Genomic DNA, 16,867 nt, shown 5'->3' with positions numbered 1-16,867 from the left:
TGGATATAATGGCCTCCGGTCATCTAGATAGGAGGCTTCTCTGTCGGTCGCATGCATGGATGATAAGCACAGACTAAGACGGTACTGTAGCTGAAACTGAATTGCTCTGTCTAGACCGAACCAAGGCAGAATAACTGTATTCAGCGATGCTTTAAATTCTGATTTGAAAACAAAAATTCATCTTGATTTATGCAAATAATGGAAATACATTTAGACACAAGCATAGCTCCTATATTTTGCACTACAGGAAGATATTTGGGTTGTGAATAGAAAAGTTTTCCCTGTGAGAGGAAGGGCGGATTTTTTTTGCCACGCTTTCAGAGCTTGCAGCACACACAGCTAAAGGAGACGACTAATCAATACAGCAGCCTGCAGGAAGGGGAGTCCTGTTCCTCCTGTTTCACTGCAGCAAAAAGGAGCTTTCTGAAAAAAAAAAAAAAAAAAAAAAAAAATCTAATCTATGCAGGGCTAAGGGGTCTCTCTAGATTCAGTCCTTTTCCTCTTTCATGTGATAATCATAAGAACAGGGACAAAAGAGAAGATTAGTGGTCAGTTTAAAGCAGATGAGCTAAATAATATTGTTTCCATATTGTGTTCTGCTGTATATACAGTAAGTAGTCCACACGTTCTCGCCTCCTCCCCTCTTTAAGTCAACACAACGATAAAATCCTGAAACAACAAAGAGAGTCGACTGATGGGTCGGAGTCACTCGCTCGCCACCACTCTATCCTGCCACCCCCGCCCTCTCTGGTCTCAATCACAACATCCGCACCCCAACACACAGCCACCCACCCGCACACACACACACACACACACACACACACACACACACACACACACACACACACACACACACACACACACACACACACACACACACACACACACACACACACACACACACACACACACCTCTCCTGTTACACAGAGGAAAAAAAAAAACACGACAAAGCCATGGGCACATGCAGGAAAAGTGGGCCTGATGTGTGACTCAAACACAAAGACAATTGACCTTCCCGTCAGGTCCTGATAAAACACACACACACACATTCACACACAACCACCCTGCATATAGACCACCAGGGGCCATACACAAGGGCAAACATGTCCTTATCTATATGCTAGACTGTATCGGTGAGCCTATTGCTGAGGTCACAGGCCAACATCACCAAGAGGGCGGCTCAGAATATATTTTGACCACCAGCACAACACACCTTCATCCTGAAAACACACCACTGTCATAACCACAATAACCAGACAACCACAATTACTGTAAATATCAGCCATTGTTCAGTGAGCTGGGATACATGTCTTAAATGACATGGGTGTTGTTAAACCTGGCTTTATTACCAGTTTCATTTCTTATAAAAGCTTTGTAAATGACTGATTCAACAACTGTTTGGTCGCAATGAAGACATTAAATGGACTCTGTCAGATGTGTTTCACCAACATGCACTGATTTACACAATGCCTGCTACATTACACACAATAGAGAGCAGCTTAGCTCAGACCTGATATTTTCAGCACACAGAGCCGAAATCGATGCATAATTCCCACTTCACTCCTGGGGGGACCGTAGGGGATTCGTAGGGGGGGCGGAGGGGGGGGGGGAAACAGGAGACGAGCGGGGCATGGTGGGCTGATGGTTTAGAGCTGAATAAAAGAAAAAGGCAACAACACCATCTTATGAGGTATTGATTCAGCCCTTCGGTTCATGTTTACTGCCCTTCAATATAAGAACTCCCGCTAATGTAAAAGAGTAGAAGGAGGAGGAGAGGGGACAAAAACCTGTAATGCATTCGTTCTCAGATAGATTTACAACCACAGCTGCTCTCTTTGGCGATTGTCTCAAACACAAAAGGGTGTGAGGAGTGTTTTTATTCTGTGGTTTCACAGTTTGAATAAAAACAGCCAGATGTGCACAGCAGAGTTAAATATTCTGCCTAACTCTGCTGCTCACGAGTCATGTCTGCTATAGTTTGCCTCCAACTGTTGAAGGAAGCGTCAAGCACCTCTGAAGATGTGTCTTCTTCTCTACTATAGTCACATTGTGCTGTTCCTGGCTGCATAAATGATTTGAGAACCAATGTGACTTTGCACAGGTCGTTCCCCGTGCGCCATAATTTATTCTGAAGGAGTTTAAGTTAAGCAACACTCTCACATCCTCATCGCTAGTCCCTGATGACTGAGCAGTAGCGTGATATTAACTTGACTTATGCAGATAGTGGCAGTAGATCTAATCCCATGAGGAATGAACTCCAACCCAATCAATCAACCACAGTATAGTAGAAGTGTGCTGTTGCTATTTTAAACCTGACAGCGTACCTTTGAGAATAACACGATGCTATAATACACCTTCCAACTGGAAAAGAAATTGTCATTGATTATTGACAATAGGAACTCAGGTAGAGATACAACAAAGATCCCCAGCCAGACTCAAATTGTACATTGAACATTGCAGTTCAGGGTTTGTGTCCTCAGCTATAGGACATATTTATAAAACATGAACTTTGTGTTGTTGACACAATCTTGACATCGGTTGCTGTCCTCGCTAAGAAAATGCCCTTGAGTGACATTTTCTGAAATATGAAATATTTAAATCTGAAATATATCTACTTTCTTGCTAGAGTTGGATGAGAAAACTAATATTGCTTTCATGACTGTATATTAAACATGAAGCTACAGGTAGCAGGTGGTTAGCTTAGCTTAGCTTAGCCTACCAGAGGCAGAGGCTAAACCAAGCTAAGATAAACTAAGCTAAGCTAAGCTGGTCCAGGCTTCATATTTAACGTACAGACATGAGATTAGTATCATTTTCCCCATCGAACAATAAGCTATTTCCCTTTATTCACCAAAATGTCAAACTTTTCCTTTTCCTTCCAATGAAATATCACTGATCATTTACGTATGTCCTGTCAGAGCTATTTCTCCCAAGGCTGCAGCATGTAAAAACTAAATTGGAGAAGATAGGTAGACACAGCTGCAGGAAAATAATTTAAAAAAAAGACATCCCTGTGTTGAACCATCGATGGAAACCTTGCAGATAAAAATGGTGCATTGCACAGCCCGTTAGCAATATGTACTTTACGCAAGAGGCAAATCTGATGCTGACTTGATGAATCGTGACTGAGTCTTTCTTTTTTGGTATTTCAAGTTACCACATGAAGGATTTGACGCAGATGTCAGTTGGCATTTTTCAAGGCCCAAAGCACTGAAAAGAGAACTGACTTGTGAACTTCCTGTTCCCAACCTATCACAAATGTCAATTCCTCTGCAGGGTTCTAAGAGAGCTAAAACATGAATTATGACAGCAGTTGAAATGACGAAGTTAGTTTTCACACACCTTTTCAGACCCATGAGTTGCAGAATTCTTTAAAGTGAAAAGATTCGTGAGTCGTCACCAGACAAAGTTAAATTATCTAACTGAACAAAAGAAATGATCCCAGCATAAAATTACTTTATGAATTCAAGGCTGCTCTGCCAGTCGCCCAGTTCTTGAAGACGAAGTCAAGATCTGTTGTTGATGGAATGGAAATATCACCAGAAAGCCATATGAACAGGCTATCCAGACCGTAGAGCTTGTCCGGCTCTGCAGTGATGCCGTTCCCCTTGTTCCGCCTCCTACTGTGTCCTATCTGAGGTTGATCTGCCCAGAGACAGCACTAACAAGCCAGAACCACGGGGTAATGATGTGTCCGTCACTGCTTAGGCTTATCCAGAGACATACAGTTCATACACACTGGGATTCAAGGAATGAGAGAGCGGTTGGGCCGTGAGGCAGAGAGGAGGACGGGGAGGGAGTGAGAAGAGCTGGGAGGAGGAAAAATATAGAGGAGAGGAGAGGACACTGGAAAAAAAGAAAACACTTTTTGCTTTCAGCACGAAAACACGCTCTTAGTATCTTACTTCTGCTTGGGCCCTGCGGACAGTAAATAGATGCATGCAGCTGTTTCTGAAGAAAACACAAGGAGAAACACTGATTAGACGACTTTCACTCAAACACTGCCTGCTTTAAAATGGCCTTAAAAGGACTAATATCAACAAAAAAACACAACATCTGCAATGTAGTTTTTATCGCATGACTTTAATAGAGATTTGTATTACTATATTTGCCTGGAGGATGCTGATCTGTCATATCCTCTTGGCCTTCTGTTATCATGTCTTTGCAGCTCAGTTTACATACGACCAGATACAAATCACAGTTATAATCATACAAGTACACAGGTTTTGTGAAGTAAAACCAAATTAGTCCTGTATAACAGTCTTGTCTTGCATAGATTTGCCTCCCATATGTGTTTAGTGTGTGGGTTGTGTGTAGCACAAGCAGTGCTTTGGTCAGTTGCTCTCCACCAGCTGGGACCTGGATGGAGGTCAAAGGACCAGAGCATGTAGGACATACGTGTGGCCACAGAACATATGCAAACACAGTAGGAGCATGCATGCAATTCCGGCTAGCTTGCACGTACTCTACACACCTGAAGACTAGTACTGGTAAATACTTTGTGTGGCATAATACAAGCTTCAATGAAGAAAGCTTTGTTTCTAGAAGTATTCTATAGCAGTCCTTTGTCAGTTTTAAGGATATGCATAAGTCCCTAAAGATTTAGGAAAATATTGACCGGATGAATTCCTAGATCCAATTTATTCTAAAATAAAAGAGAAAAGAAAATGGTGCAATCTCCTAACGTTTTTTTTATTTTTTTAATTTTTTTTTACTGTCTTTCTTAAGAGTAGCCAACGGTCATGGGACATTTTATTCCACTCAGTCCCAGAAGCAATTCCAATCTCCATTTGCAGTTCCCCTGCCCTTCTATAATGCACCTCTCCGGAGTACGTGATGTTATTGTCGTGGCAGGTTTGCACTCTGGCATTGCGTCTCGTATTCATAGAGGTGTGAGACAGACAGATAGGAACCAGGAGGGTTTTATTTTTTCCTGCGTAAGTAATATCATGTACAGAACATGTTTCTCCCTCTGTCAGGCGAGAGCACAGACAGACAGGCAAACACACAGACAGGCAGGTGGAGACACACAAAGGACAGAGATGTGAACAGATGACAGATGACAACAAAGAGCACTGCGGCTGCTGGTTGATCTTATTTCTGAATAATGAAATTCAAAGTTTTACTTCACAGGGTTTACAGCTGCTTAAATAACTTCAATGATTAACGAATGATGTTAGGATACTGATTATACCCACAGTAGTGACCATCTTTAAAAACAGTTGTTCTGGCATTTTCTTTGTTTTTTTTGGGCTTAAAATCTCCTTTCCCTTTCACCTTTTCTTCCCTTTCCTACAGAGGCAACGTCGACAGCTCCTTTCTCTATTCTGTCTTATCATATTCTCCACCCTCATCCACCACATCACCCATCAGCCAATAATCCATAAGTGTGAGCTATCAGCTGGACAGTGCTGCGCTACCGGCTGAATCGGGCTGTCTCTTCAGTTTAACTTGCCATTGTCGTCTTCACAAAGATCATTCTGATTCTGCGTGAGAGTCAAAACAAAATCTTCAACTAAGCAGCTGAATAAAAAGGGCTTGGGTGTAAATATATAAATGTGCATGCATAATGTAATGCGGTCAGTGCTGCCTGACATACTGTATAAGCTTGGGCATGTGATCTTATCAGGATTTTTTTTATTATTTGGTGAGAAAACTGTGCAAGAAACGCCCACAGTTGGAGTTCAATGCTACATCTCTGACATGACTCATGCACTAAAAATAGTGTATGTATTTTTTTTTTTTTAACTCATACTACGGAATAAATATGGATTTTTAATGATCCTGTGGTCCATTCCAGATAAGGTACATGTCAATCAGGGTCAATACAATATTTAAATCAAGGATTGAACTACAGAGTAAAGACTAAATAAAAGCAGCTATTTAGACCAGGGATATTGGTATCTGATAAATCTGACATCACTCTTGAATAAAAAAAACATTGATCCATACTCTGATTTTTGATTTAAAAAATGACTATTCTTGAATTGAACAAACAGGGGTATTAAAAGTTGGTAATTTGGCAAAATAACAATTTTCTTAAGTATTTTCTTGTACCTAGGTTACCACATAGACTATTGTACTCATAATTAAAGTTGACACTTTATAAATAATGATGAGGCTGCCTAAGATGGCAACAGACACTCCCGTGTCTCTAACAAAACAGAAATGGAACCAGCCTTTACCTCCTCCATGTCCAGGCCCTTTGGTTCTCACATCTCCATAAGACCTTGAGCTGCGAAGCTCTGTCAGCATTCTCCTCTTGTTGTTCCATACATTTATGCATTAATGAGTGAATGTATGAGCGAAACCAGCATTCATTATTCAGAGTCCCATGGCACGTTTGTACGAACCCACAACCTGGATACAGATAATGCACGTCATTTTTGGCAGGAATGTAATCAAAGAAGTTGCATCTTTACACTATATCTTGATGTCCTTGTTATCTTTGCACAATCTTTATATAAACCCTTATCTTGTGGTTTAAATCAATGGACAACTGAGCCACCACCCAAACTGTAGTGAACAACTCTGAAGATCCCATTACTGAGGGATTTTTGAGATTAAATATATCTTGGCAAAGCACCAAAAGGCTCCCAGCAGAGTTGCCTGAAACTATAATGATTTTCCTCCCCACGCAGGGAAGGAAGCTTGAAACAATGAAATGCATTGGTGTGGGAGGTGGAGTGTTATGTTTGCAGAGCCATGAGCTTGCAACAGAGACGCTGTAATGTCCAGTGCTGCTTGTTATATTCACTGCACAAACAGCATCTTAGATCACAACTTATTTACAGGACACAATGTTACACATCCTCAAATTCAAGTATTTCTAACTGCACTGAAATTAAAATGATATTCAACTGTTCCTCCTGTTTCTGGGGCCCCTGCAGACGGTCCCTGCTGGTTCCCATTCCCTCGTTGTGGATGGTACACCGGTTTACAGTTACCCGCTGAGCGTGCATTAACAAACAAGACATCACTCGGGTAGAAGTGAGGTGGATGCAGCGGATCCCACACACCTGACTGCAGTGCGTCTCCCTCCCTACAGCGTCAAAAACGCAGCAGAGTCCGCTCCTCTTACCTCCTGCAATTGCTCCAACTCCTTCCTTAGAGTCTCCTGGTCGGTTTCCAGTTCTGCATACTTCTGCTTCAGCGCCTGGTTCTCCTCCAGGACGACCAGACCGCACTCCGCAGCCCGGATCTTCTCCCGGTTCGCCTCGGCAAGTTCCTGCGTGAGCCGCTCCACCTCGGCTCGGTACTGATCCACCGATTCCACGCATCCTCCACCGGCGGCCATCGCCCCTCGCTGGCTGTGCCTCTATATGTCCCCCGTGTCGGTCTGCGGTCCCCTTCCTGTCTCTCTGCCGCTTTGGACAGAGGCAGAGCCACAGAGGCGGGCGGAGGCTGAGAGATGCTGAATATCCGCCCCCCTCTCCTGAGAGTCAGCTGCAGCCGGGACTGACAACACAAAGTACAAATTGTCAGATAGCCTCCCTCAGTATTGTCATCAGCAGCTCACAGCAGATAAATAACATTAAATAGATGACTGATGAAGCCGTCCGATTTAAAATCAGGTCAGTGTCGTCTGCTGAATGACACTCAGCAAAACAGAGCTTCAATTCTGCTTATTCATGGGTGCAAGGGCGCCACCTGTTGGTTACATTGTGGAACAACATCGAATGTTTATATCCATCCATCTACACTTCTACATGACAAATGTCAATTTCAACCAAGAAAATCAGAAACCGAACTTGTGTGTAATTTATATATGATGTTTCATAAACATACTGTTTACATATTTCTGGGATTTTAGCACAATGAGCAGGAGGTCTTAATTAATTCACATTGTGTCCATGTTTAGTTAGTTTGCGATTGAATGATTTTTATGTCGGCTTTTGCTAATGTTTATGGAAAAATATAAATTCTATTAATGACATTTACTCCATAATATGAAATTTGATTGATTCAAAATAACTAAATGAACCAATCAAAATTGAAGCTGAAGGAATTTCCAACATTGTATCCATCCAGTCGGTGTCCTAGTGTTTGCGTCTGAAACAATAACGTGGCATTCATTTTTCTAAATTTATAAGAAAACATTAAAAATACAGACATTATAACAGTTAAGCAGTGTACACTCAAAACATTTACTCTCTAAAACTACTTCATGAGTATCCTGAGCTTAGAGCTCAGGTCAATGGAGGTTTTTATTGTTTCACTGGCACCAACATGCTTTTGAAACCACAGAGGACTCTTGTCAAAGGAAGTTCCTCTTAACACTTTCAAAGACAGACCTGTATTTACAGGCAGGATAGACTCCTGAACAAACTAATGTAGGACAGGCCAGTATTTGGTTGTTCATAGGTAATGTGTGGATTCCTTCATGACATTTAAAAAAAAAAAAAAAAGTAATGCTACTAAATTACTTGTTTGTTGCTCTCTCAGTGAGTAAGTAAAATGTATCTATGCTGGACCTTTCAAGCTCAGATGTCACTCAGTGCTTCACACTAAAAGACAAAGCAAATAGGGACACGTATAAATCAAGATAAAATGTGAGAAAACAATAAGGACAGATATAAACATTTACAGCAGTTAGTAATAATCAATCTTTATGATGTAATGTTTTCTAAGAATTACTACTGTTCGGAGAAAGGTCATCTGACAAGGTTTACTAAAGATGCCAGGTCATAATAGCACCAGCAAAACCCACATTATGATAAAATGACAGTTATGCAAGCACGGTCAAGGTTTTTTTGTTTCTGTCCACCTGCTATTTTGGTCCCCTTTAACCCTGCCCCATGCAGCCAGAAGTACATTTTATCGTCAATAAAAGAAGATATGACCGGGGTGAAAAGTTGAACTGTACTCACAGCCTTGTTAAATGTAATCAGTTATGGTGCTGTCAAGTCAGTTATTGATAGACAAGGTGATACTGTGTTATCTGTCCTTTAATTGGTAATTATTTGGAAAATATCCCATCTAACACTTCTAAGAAAGAAGGGGTCATGAGCAGTTGGTGTCGATGCTAGAATATTTTCATTGAAGAGTATCATTGTATAACAAGAAAAAGAGGTGAGGAGAAGGTTGTGTGATACACTTACATTAGCCTATTGAATTAAACATGAATATGCAAATTGTTTTGGGGGCTTTTTTTTTTTTCCATTCAAGTTATTTCTACAGCCCCAAATATACAGTAATACCTTCAGCTGGTATTCCCCTTTGATCCGAATATACAACTTCTCCATATTCCACAGTTGACCTGCCAATAACCTCAATTTACAAGCCCAAATTAAGATAAGGACAGGTTGTCAAAAAGTTAAATAGATGAACAGTACATGTCACGGCTGTATCTTATCTCTGAGAAGGAAGTGTGGTGTCATGAAAAAAAAATCTAAACGCAGACCAGCAATAAGACAGCACTGGTGTAGCTCTATACAAAGAGGCTTGTTGTATGTAGGCTACAGATGCCCTCAAACCTTCATCTGTACAAATACATTTAGTACAGACTTATCATAGTCTTTTTTAGTTTTATTACAAAGAATAGCACACTGACTGTTTTCAGCAGGTAGCTTTATTAGTAAATGAAAAAAATGTTCTGTTGCTAACATGCAACCTTATTTCAGTTTTACATCATATCATCATACATATTTTGAAAATGAAAGCTAAATAAAATCAACTCAATTTTTTTTTATTTAACCAAATTCAATTCAAAACAAATTGCACAATAGTGTCATCATTGTAAAAGTACAGAAGGTGCTATTATTCTGAGCCCAGCATGTCACCATAGAGGTTCCTGTGACCTGGGAAATGTGTGTTCATCAACACAGCCGGTGTTGTTGCTGATCTGAAGTACAGCCTTGATTGTAGAGGTTTAGGTAAGCAGCATGGCAGCCAGTACACTGCCTGCAACAGGGGCTCCTGTGTGACCACAGAAATTAAGGACCAATGAGAATATAGTTTTGACACTGTATGAAATATGATTTGTGAATACATTGTTTTAATATTACTATATGAGAGCACAGTGGAGATGTACTATTTACAAAAGAAAAATATTTGTGTTACCTCATAAAGCAGGTGATGATTGGTTGAATGAAGGTGCTGTCTGGTCATCAGCTCTATGTCCTTCAGTGTTTCAGCCTTCCTCCATTTGGCTCGGTGGTTTTGAAACCAAATCTGAGCACATAATGAAAATCAAGTTAATCAGAATAAAATACACTTCACTTCAGCTTTAGAATAAAGTAAAGAAACACCTAATTTATTACCATTTACCTCAAGACGCTTAATGCCACTTAGTTAAAAAGAAATTGTAAATTAAAAAAAAACTTTAATTTGACCTCGTACAAGTGGGTTATTTCTGTTGTTTTCAGAGCCCAAATTAAATCTAATATGTCCCACATGTATTGTTGATTCTAAAAAAACGATGTACCTGAGATGGTCAAAACCCAAATTTGATCAATTTCCATCCTGTGATTTTCAGTGTAAACATCAATGAATGATCTTGTACAAGCTCTAATCTTGCCCAACCTGATCATTTTGCCCAACCTGTGATTTTCAGCGTAAACATCAATGAATGATCTTGTACAAGCTCTAATCTTGCCCAACCTGATCATTAATCATTTGGGAGTTCATGCCTTATGCAAACATCTGTCCAAAGACCATTACTGTTGTTTCATCAGTGACTACTTTGTAGAATCTATTATTTGTGAACATTCACTTCACCACAGTTTGATGCATTTATTTGCTACAAACAAAAATAAATGTAAGCAATGAATCATTTGTAAAATAATGACAACATGTGTGTTTAGTGTTTGCTGATTTAACTAAACTTATCTTAAATGAAATGGTGATGCAGATTTTGGAAAGCAAAGTTATTAATGATGACATTGCAGAATTTACATTTACACAATGTAAAACTCGTATATATTATATTAGTATGACAAAGGTTCTTGATAAAATAAAATAAAAGCAGCAGCACGTGTCCTACCTGTATTCGGCTCTCAGTGAGGTGCAGCTGAGACGCCAACTCGTCTCTGGTGTTGATGTCGGGGTAATGAGTCTGCTGGAAAGCTTTCTCCAGCTCCTGCAGCTGGAAAGGTGTGAAAGTGACCCTGGTTTGCCTCTTTTTCCTCTGACCTGTAAACAAACAATTGTCATCTTCATCATTTAAACATACAATACTGAAGATGATGTCAAAAGATGCAGCTTTGTGGCATAATCAGTAATATACTATACTCACTCTTGCACTCTTCATGTAGTCTAATTTGTGGAGTTTCTATTAGCAGAGAAAACATTTCAACATTAACATAAATATATATATAACAATAACACTGTGGTCTGTGTTTCTTGTTTGTTTAAATATAAAATATATATATATATATACTGTACTGTATATACTGTGCATTTTTATATTTAATAGTTTTTACTGTTATTTTATTGCTTTCCTGTATCTATAAATGCTGCTGTAGTGAAATAAATTTCTCCTTGGGGATTAATAAAGTAACTACCTACCTACCTACCTACCTACCTACCTACCTACCTACCTACCTATATATATGTATGTATTTCTTATTGTATTTCAACTCAGATTTTCAAAATAAGAGTAAAAAACATACCTGTACATGAGTGCTGGTTGGATGCTATGCTGTTTTCTTTGATAACAGACCAGTTACGATGAACTCTGCTCTCTTTTCTGACACATGTCGACCTTCTCAGAATTTCTTCAATCGAATGAGGTATTTTTTTCCGCGGCTGAGATTCCCCTTCTTGATCCACGCAGGACTCTTTTTTTGTGTCTCCTCCAGTCCACATTTCCAGTAGTTTATCTGTCATTATATGGCCCTTTAGAATAAAAGACTTCAGTCACCAGTATTAAGAAGCAGTTTAAATGATCCCAAATATTCCTTGTGTTTTATCAAGCTTTCCCTAATTAAGACCTCTGTAAAAAAAAAAATCTCATGTTTCTTCCTTCTGGGATCTGTGTCGTACTCTTCACTCTGCAAGGTGAGGACGTATAATTGTCCTCCCTCTCCTGTCAGCCTGTGTTTGATCTGCATCACGGAGGAGGAGCGACTGGGAGTATATGCAACGAGGAAAACTCGGTATCAGCATCCATTCATGTCAAAGTTTTCCTTTTTCAGCGTCACTTAAGATCTGTTATAATAACAATAATAAACTTGATTTGTATAGCACCTTTCATACAAGAAATGCAGCACAAAGTGATTCGCAGCAAGATAATTACATGCAGTGTTTCACATAAAAACAGATACAAAGGAACATTTAAAAATATAGAAAAGAAATGAGATAAAACAGATAAAATGCATAAGAAACAGATAAAAAGCAAGAGAAACAGATACAATGCATAAAAATGAATATAAGCTCACTTGATTTGGGTCATTCTCTACGATTCAATTTATGATATGAAGTAGTGGAAAAAAGCAGTTGTAGCAGTTGTACATTTTGTGCACTTTTCTAGAAACTTTACTTCACACAGTCTATAATATTACCCAGTAACACATTAGAGATTAAATCTCCTTTTCTGCTGTGGTCTTAGTAAATTCTTTAAGGTATTAAGTAATTGAAGGTGTGCTCAACTTATTATCCAGTTATTACCTTCCCTTATCATTCTTCACACACAAAGACTTGTCAATTAGTTTTTTTTATTTCCTTCAATAGAACCAAAAGAACAACAAATTCTTGCATTGTGGGAGGCTCAAACAAAAACTCAGTGGTTCTGTGGCTTGATTAACACCTAGAAGATATTCCACAGTAAAACATATTTAAATTGTTGCTTCTCTTTCTTATCAACTGATTTATAGCACAGTTTATCCTTATCACCTTGGCCTCAGTTTGCCCTCTCACACTGAAGTTCAACTCAGATACACTGAACACCAGTTGATAGTGAGTCCTTGTGATATGTGGGACAAACAGGGTTTGTCTCCATCTAGTGGTGAGGTTTGCTTCTCAGGGAATTCATTTGAAACTTTGAATACAACATTGAGAGGTTTTCCTATATATAAAAATCAGGTTATGCCATGTAATGACAGCTATCTTCCACTTATTACCCCATTATTTTGGATTGTATGTTATTACAGATTAGAATTGGTCAAAGTATATGGATCAGAGGCTGAGAGATTCTGACTGTCACGGTTTCACAAGGGAGAGGAATCAAACGCATGACAAGCGGTAGGAGGTAGAAGAAAAAAAAAAAGCACACAGAGACACTGGCGACCTCTGGTGGGAGGAGGGAGTGAAAAAGGGACACAAATTGTGTGAAAAACGAAAGATAAATCGGATCAGCCTGAGGGACGCATGTGATTGGTTGTTTCACTGTCAATCAACTGGTCCTTGTTCCAGTGTAGCCAAACCAACCAGACTGAAAGGCACAACCATTACAGACCGCAGCCACTGTGGATCAAACTCCAAATATTGTGGAACCTACATTTCCACAAATGTGGAAAAAATGCACTGTGAAATTCAGTCTTTCTATCAATGTAAAAATTGTCTGAAGTCATCAGGATCTTCCTCCAATTACAAAATTATACAACTGTTTTTTTTTTTTTTTTTTTTTAATGCTGAGTAGTATTTATGATGCTGAGGTGCATATATGTACAGCAACTCTTTATAACTTCAAAATAATATCCCTTTTTCTTTCAGAAGCAATGATACATAAGATTGGAAAATCCATATTTTCATTCATAGTGCACCAAGAATTCTTGTGATGCAGTGATGTAATAATTTATTAAGTAAATTACACACCAGATTTTTATTGTAACATAAACCCTATAGGGGGCGATATTTTCCATTTCACTGGCCCCTTGTGAGTTACAAAATGCGATCAACGTGTGTCTCTTGTGGTCTGTAACATGCAAAGTGTGGAGTCACGAGTAGAGCTGATAAAAAAAAAATACTAAATTCAAACAGAAGCTTACAGCAAGTTTACACTTAGCCTCGAATATGGTGAAAAAAAATGCCTTTATGAAAAATAGCTTGTGATTTTGTTTAAAAAAATGAGTGTGGCAACAGAAGTAAAGCTTACTGTAAGATACTTGAAGTGAAAACCAGAGAGCCGCCTTCCTTGTAAAATTAGCAGGGTCACAGGATGCAATGAAACAAAGGAGCCAAAAGATTTAGACTCAAGCAGTTTTTTTGTTTTTTTTATAATTATATTACAGTCTGCTCTCTGGACCTCCCAGCATCCGATAGTAAGGATACTGACCTCATTGTATCCGAGTGCCATTCAACAACTTTGTCCTATTTAGCTGTTTCAGTCATACACTATCATTTCTATGAAATTCTAGTGTCCAGTTAGATCTGGTCGGTTCCTCTGCTTAACCCTCGTGTTGTCCTCGGGTCAAAATGACCCGCAGCTGTGTTCAACCAAGTTCTATTTTATTTCTGTATTTTTTGGGATCATTGGTCATCATTCTTTAAAGAAACCCTCACAGCCTCCTTGTCACCAATGATCCCCCAAAAATATGAAAATAAAATAGAACTTGAAAGGCATAGAACAACTAATCAATGAGAAATGACGCTCAACCTTTGAGGTCTGACTCATAGGTCAGATGGATTCTTTATGCTTTACAGAATTCATCAAAAGATTTCTAAAACAATGCTATTCAAGGGTCTAATAAATATCTGAATGGGAAAAGTTTCTTCTGATAACAACATGATTTGTGGCAGTATGACAAAAACTATCCCAATTACAACTAATTTAGTTGGTACGTTGTTAATAATGTGACGTGAAAGTATCTATTCATGCACAAATGTCTGAAAATATAAAGTTCTTCATGAAAACAAATGTTTTCATTAACATTTTTCAATCACTAACAAAACATTGGTTATGTTCTGATATTCCAAATATTGTAACTGTGACCAAAACCTCACCAAGATTTCAAAGATTTCTTCACATACTGATCCTAAAAAAAAAAAATCACGTCACAAAGTAGGAAAACGTGTATTTTGTGCTGTTATGGTTTGTCTTTTACATAAAACTTTTAAATTAAATCCTACATGTGCACCACTTTATTCTGCAGAAGATTCCCAGTCCTGTCAGTGATTGATTGCACACCACCCCTCCATTCAATTTGATTACGAAACCATCTCTCAGACAAACATTTACAAAGTACACTGTCTGTGACTTAATGTGATTATTCGTCTCAGAGATACAGTTTGATGCAAAAACTCAGATGTGATTGACATGATAACAATAGGTTGAAGATCAAAACAAAGGCCCTTCTTATTTCTTCACAAAACGTACAATGCTGCGTGATTAGACACGCTTTTTCGAAGACAGTTTGTGTTAGGATAGTCAGGAGCCTTCAATCATGAGTGTTAATGAGCAGATGAAAGCAATAGTTCAACCAATAAGTGTGAAATTAAAATGAATTTATCACCATGACTTGCATTAACATACGCAGGGATATTAACAAGAATATTCTCGAGTTCTAAAGCCCTCATTAAGTATTTTAAAAGACTACTGGCTCCAATTTCAGGCCATGGCTACCTGTCATGTGACGGATCTTTATAGACTAGACACAGTCACATGCAAACAGAGCAGACCTCATGATGTCCCAGAAGTACAACTCTCTGTGGTTTGCAAGCTTCATGTGAGCTCAATTTTCATCAACTATTCTATTTGGTGCGCTTTTTTTTTTTTTTTTTTCTTTTTCCAAGCTCACATTCCTACTATTTGATCAGTTAACAGTTGAAAGCTTTCTCATAGTATTATGGTTTGAAATGAATATTTGAATTATACTCAGACTGTAAAGGAAAAAATTTAACTAGAGACCTTTCTGAAAGAACGGCATTATAACACAAAGTTACAGAAAGTGATCTACTTTAAGTTTCTTACTGCATGCATGCAGGTTTATCTGCTGGTTTTCTGTCACTGTTTTAGCCATGCTATCAGGCATCGATATGCCTGTTGGTTGATTGGTTGGCCAACAACTTTGGTCCAGATTGAAATATCTCAACAGTTATTTGAAAGGTTGCCGTGAAATCTGGCACAGACATCCATGGTCACCACAAGGTTGACATTTATGATTTTGAGAGAAGTGTCAGGACAACGATTGAAGGGATTACCTTGAAGCATTTTATAAAAATAATGATCCTTCAGGATGTATGGTATTATAATTTGATGACTCTGATGAAGCGCCATTATGTGGTCATGCTTGTTTTTTTCTCTTCACGGATTTTTGAATAAGAAGAGATGCATATTAACAATCCTATGACAGAGTATACAATAATACATCCATATACAAATGCCAGCGGTGTGAGAAAGAGCTTCCTCTGCTGCCATTTAAACAGTTGTAATTAAGTACAGTGCATCCGGAAAGTATTCACAGCGCTTCACTTTTTACACATTTTGTTATGTTACAGCCTTATTCCAAAATGGATTAAATTCCTTTTTTTCCTCAAAATTCTAAACGCAATATCCCATAATGACAAAGTGAAAATAGTTTGTTTAAAATTTTTGCAAATCTATTAAAAATAAAGAATGAAAATATAACACGTACATACTGTAAGTATTCACAGCCTTTGCTCAATACTTTGTTGAAGCACCTTTGGCAGAAATTACAGCCTCAAGTCTTTTTGAGTATGATGCTATAAGCTTGGTAAACCTATTCTTGGGCAGTTTCTCCCATTCTTCTTTGCAGGACCTCTCAAGCTCCATCAGGTTGGATGGGGAGCGTCGGTGCACAGCCATTTTCAGATCTCTCCAGAGATGTTCAATCGGGTTCAAGTCTGGGCTCTGGCTGGGCCTCTCAAAGACATTCACAGAGTTGTCCCGAAGCCATTCCTTTGTTATCTTGGCTGTGTGCTTCGGGTCGTTGTCCTATTGGAAGATGAACCTTCACCCCAGTCTGA

At 38.8% G+C, this 16,867-nt stretch overlaps 1 protein-coding gene across 8 annotated transcripts in view; it reads right to left on the bottom strand.

Annotated features, from left to right (window-relative positions):
* bicd1a (bicaudal D homolog 1a) overlaps positions 1-7,568 on the bottom strand; it is a 32,425-nt gene extending 24,857 nt beyond the window's left edge. For 6 of the 8 annotated variants that reach the window (XM_069705312.1, XM_069705313.1, XM_069705317.1 and 3 more), the window contains exon 1: positions 7,083-7,567. In XM_069705312.1, the coding sequence (XP_069561413.1) occupies positions 7,083-7,298 (216 nt within the window). In that variant the 5' untranslated portion in view covers positions 7,299-7,567. Of the gene's footprint in view, positions 1-7,082 lie in introns of all 8 variants that reach the window. The other 2 variants (XM_069705310.1, XM_069705311.1) reach the window with 1 other exon arrangement.
* Positions 7,569-16,867: the final 9,299 nt, after the last annotated feature.

Source organism: Brachyistius frenatus, unplaced genomic scaffold (genome assembly GCF_029030835.1).
Source record: "Brachyistius frenatus isolate BFR_SWC_R1_liver_20210118 unplaced genomic scaffold, ASM2903083v1 Contig_55, whole genome shotgun sequence".
Lineage (NCBI taxonomy): Eukaryota > Metazoa > Chordata > Actinopteri > Embiotocidae > Brachyistius > Brachyistius frenatus.
Note: the sequence above shows the minus strand (reverse complement) of the source record. Positions and strands in the feature narration are given on the sequence as shown.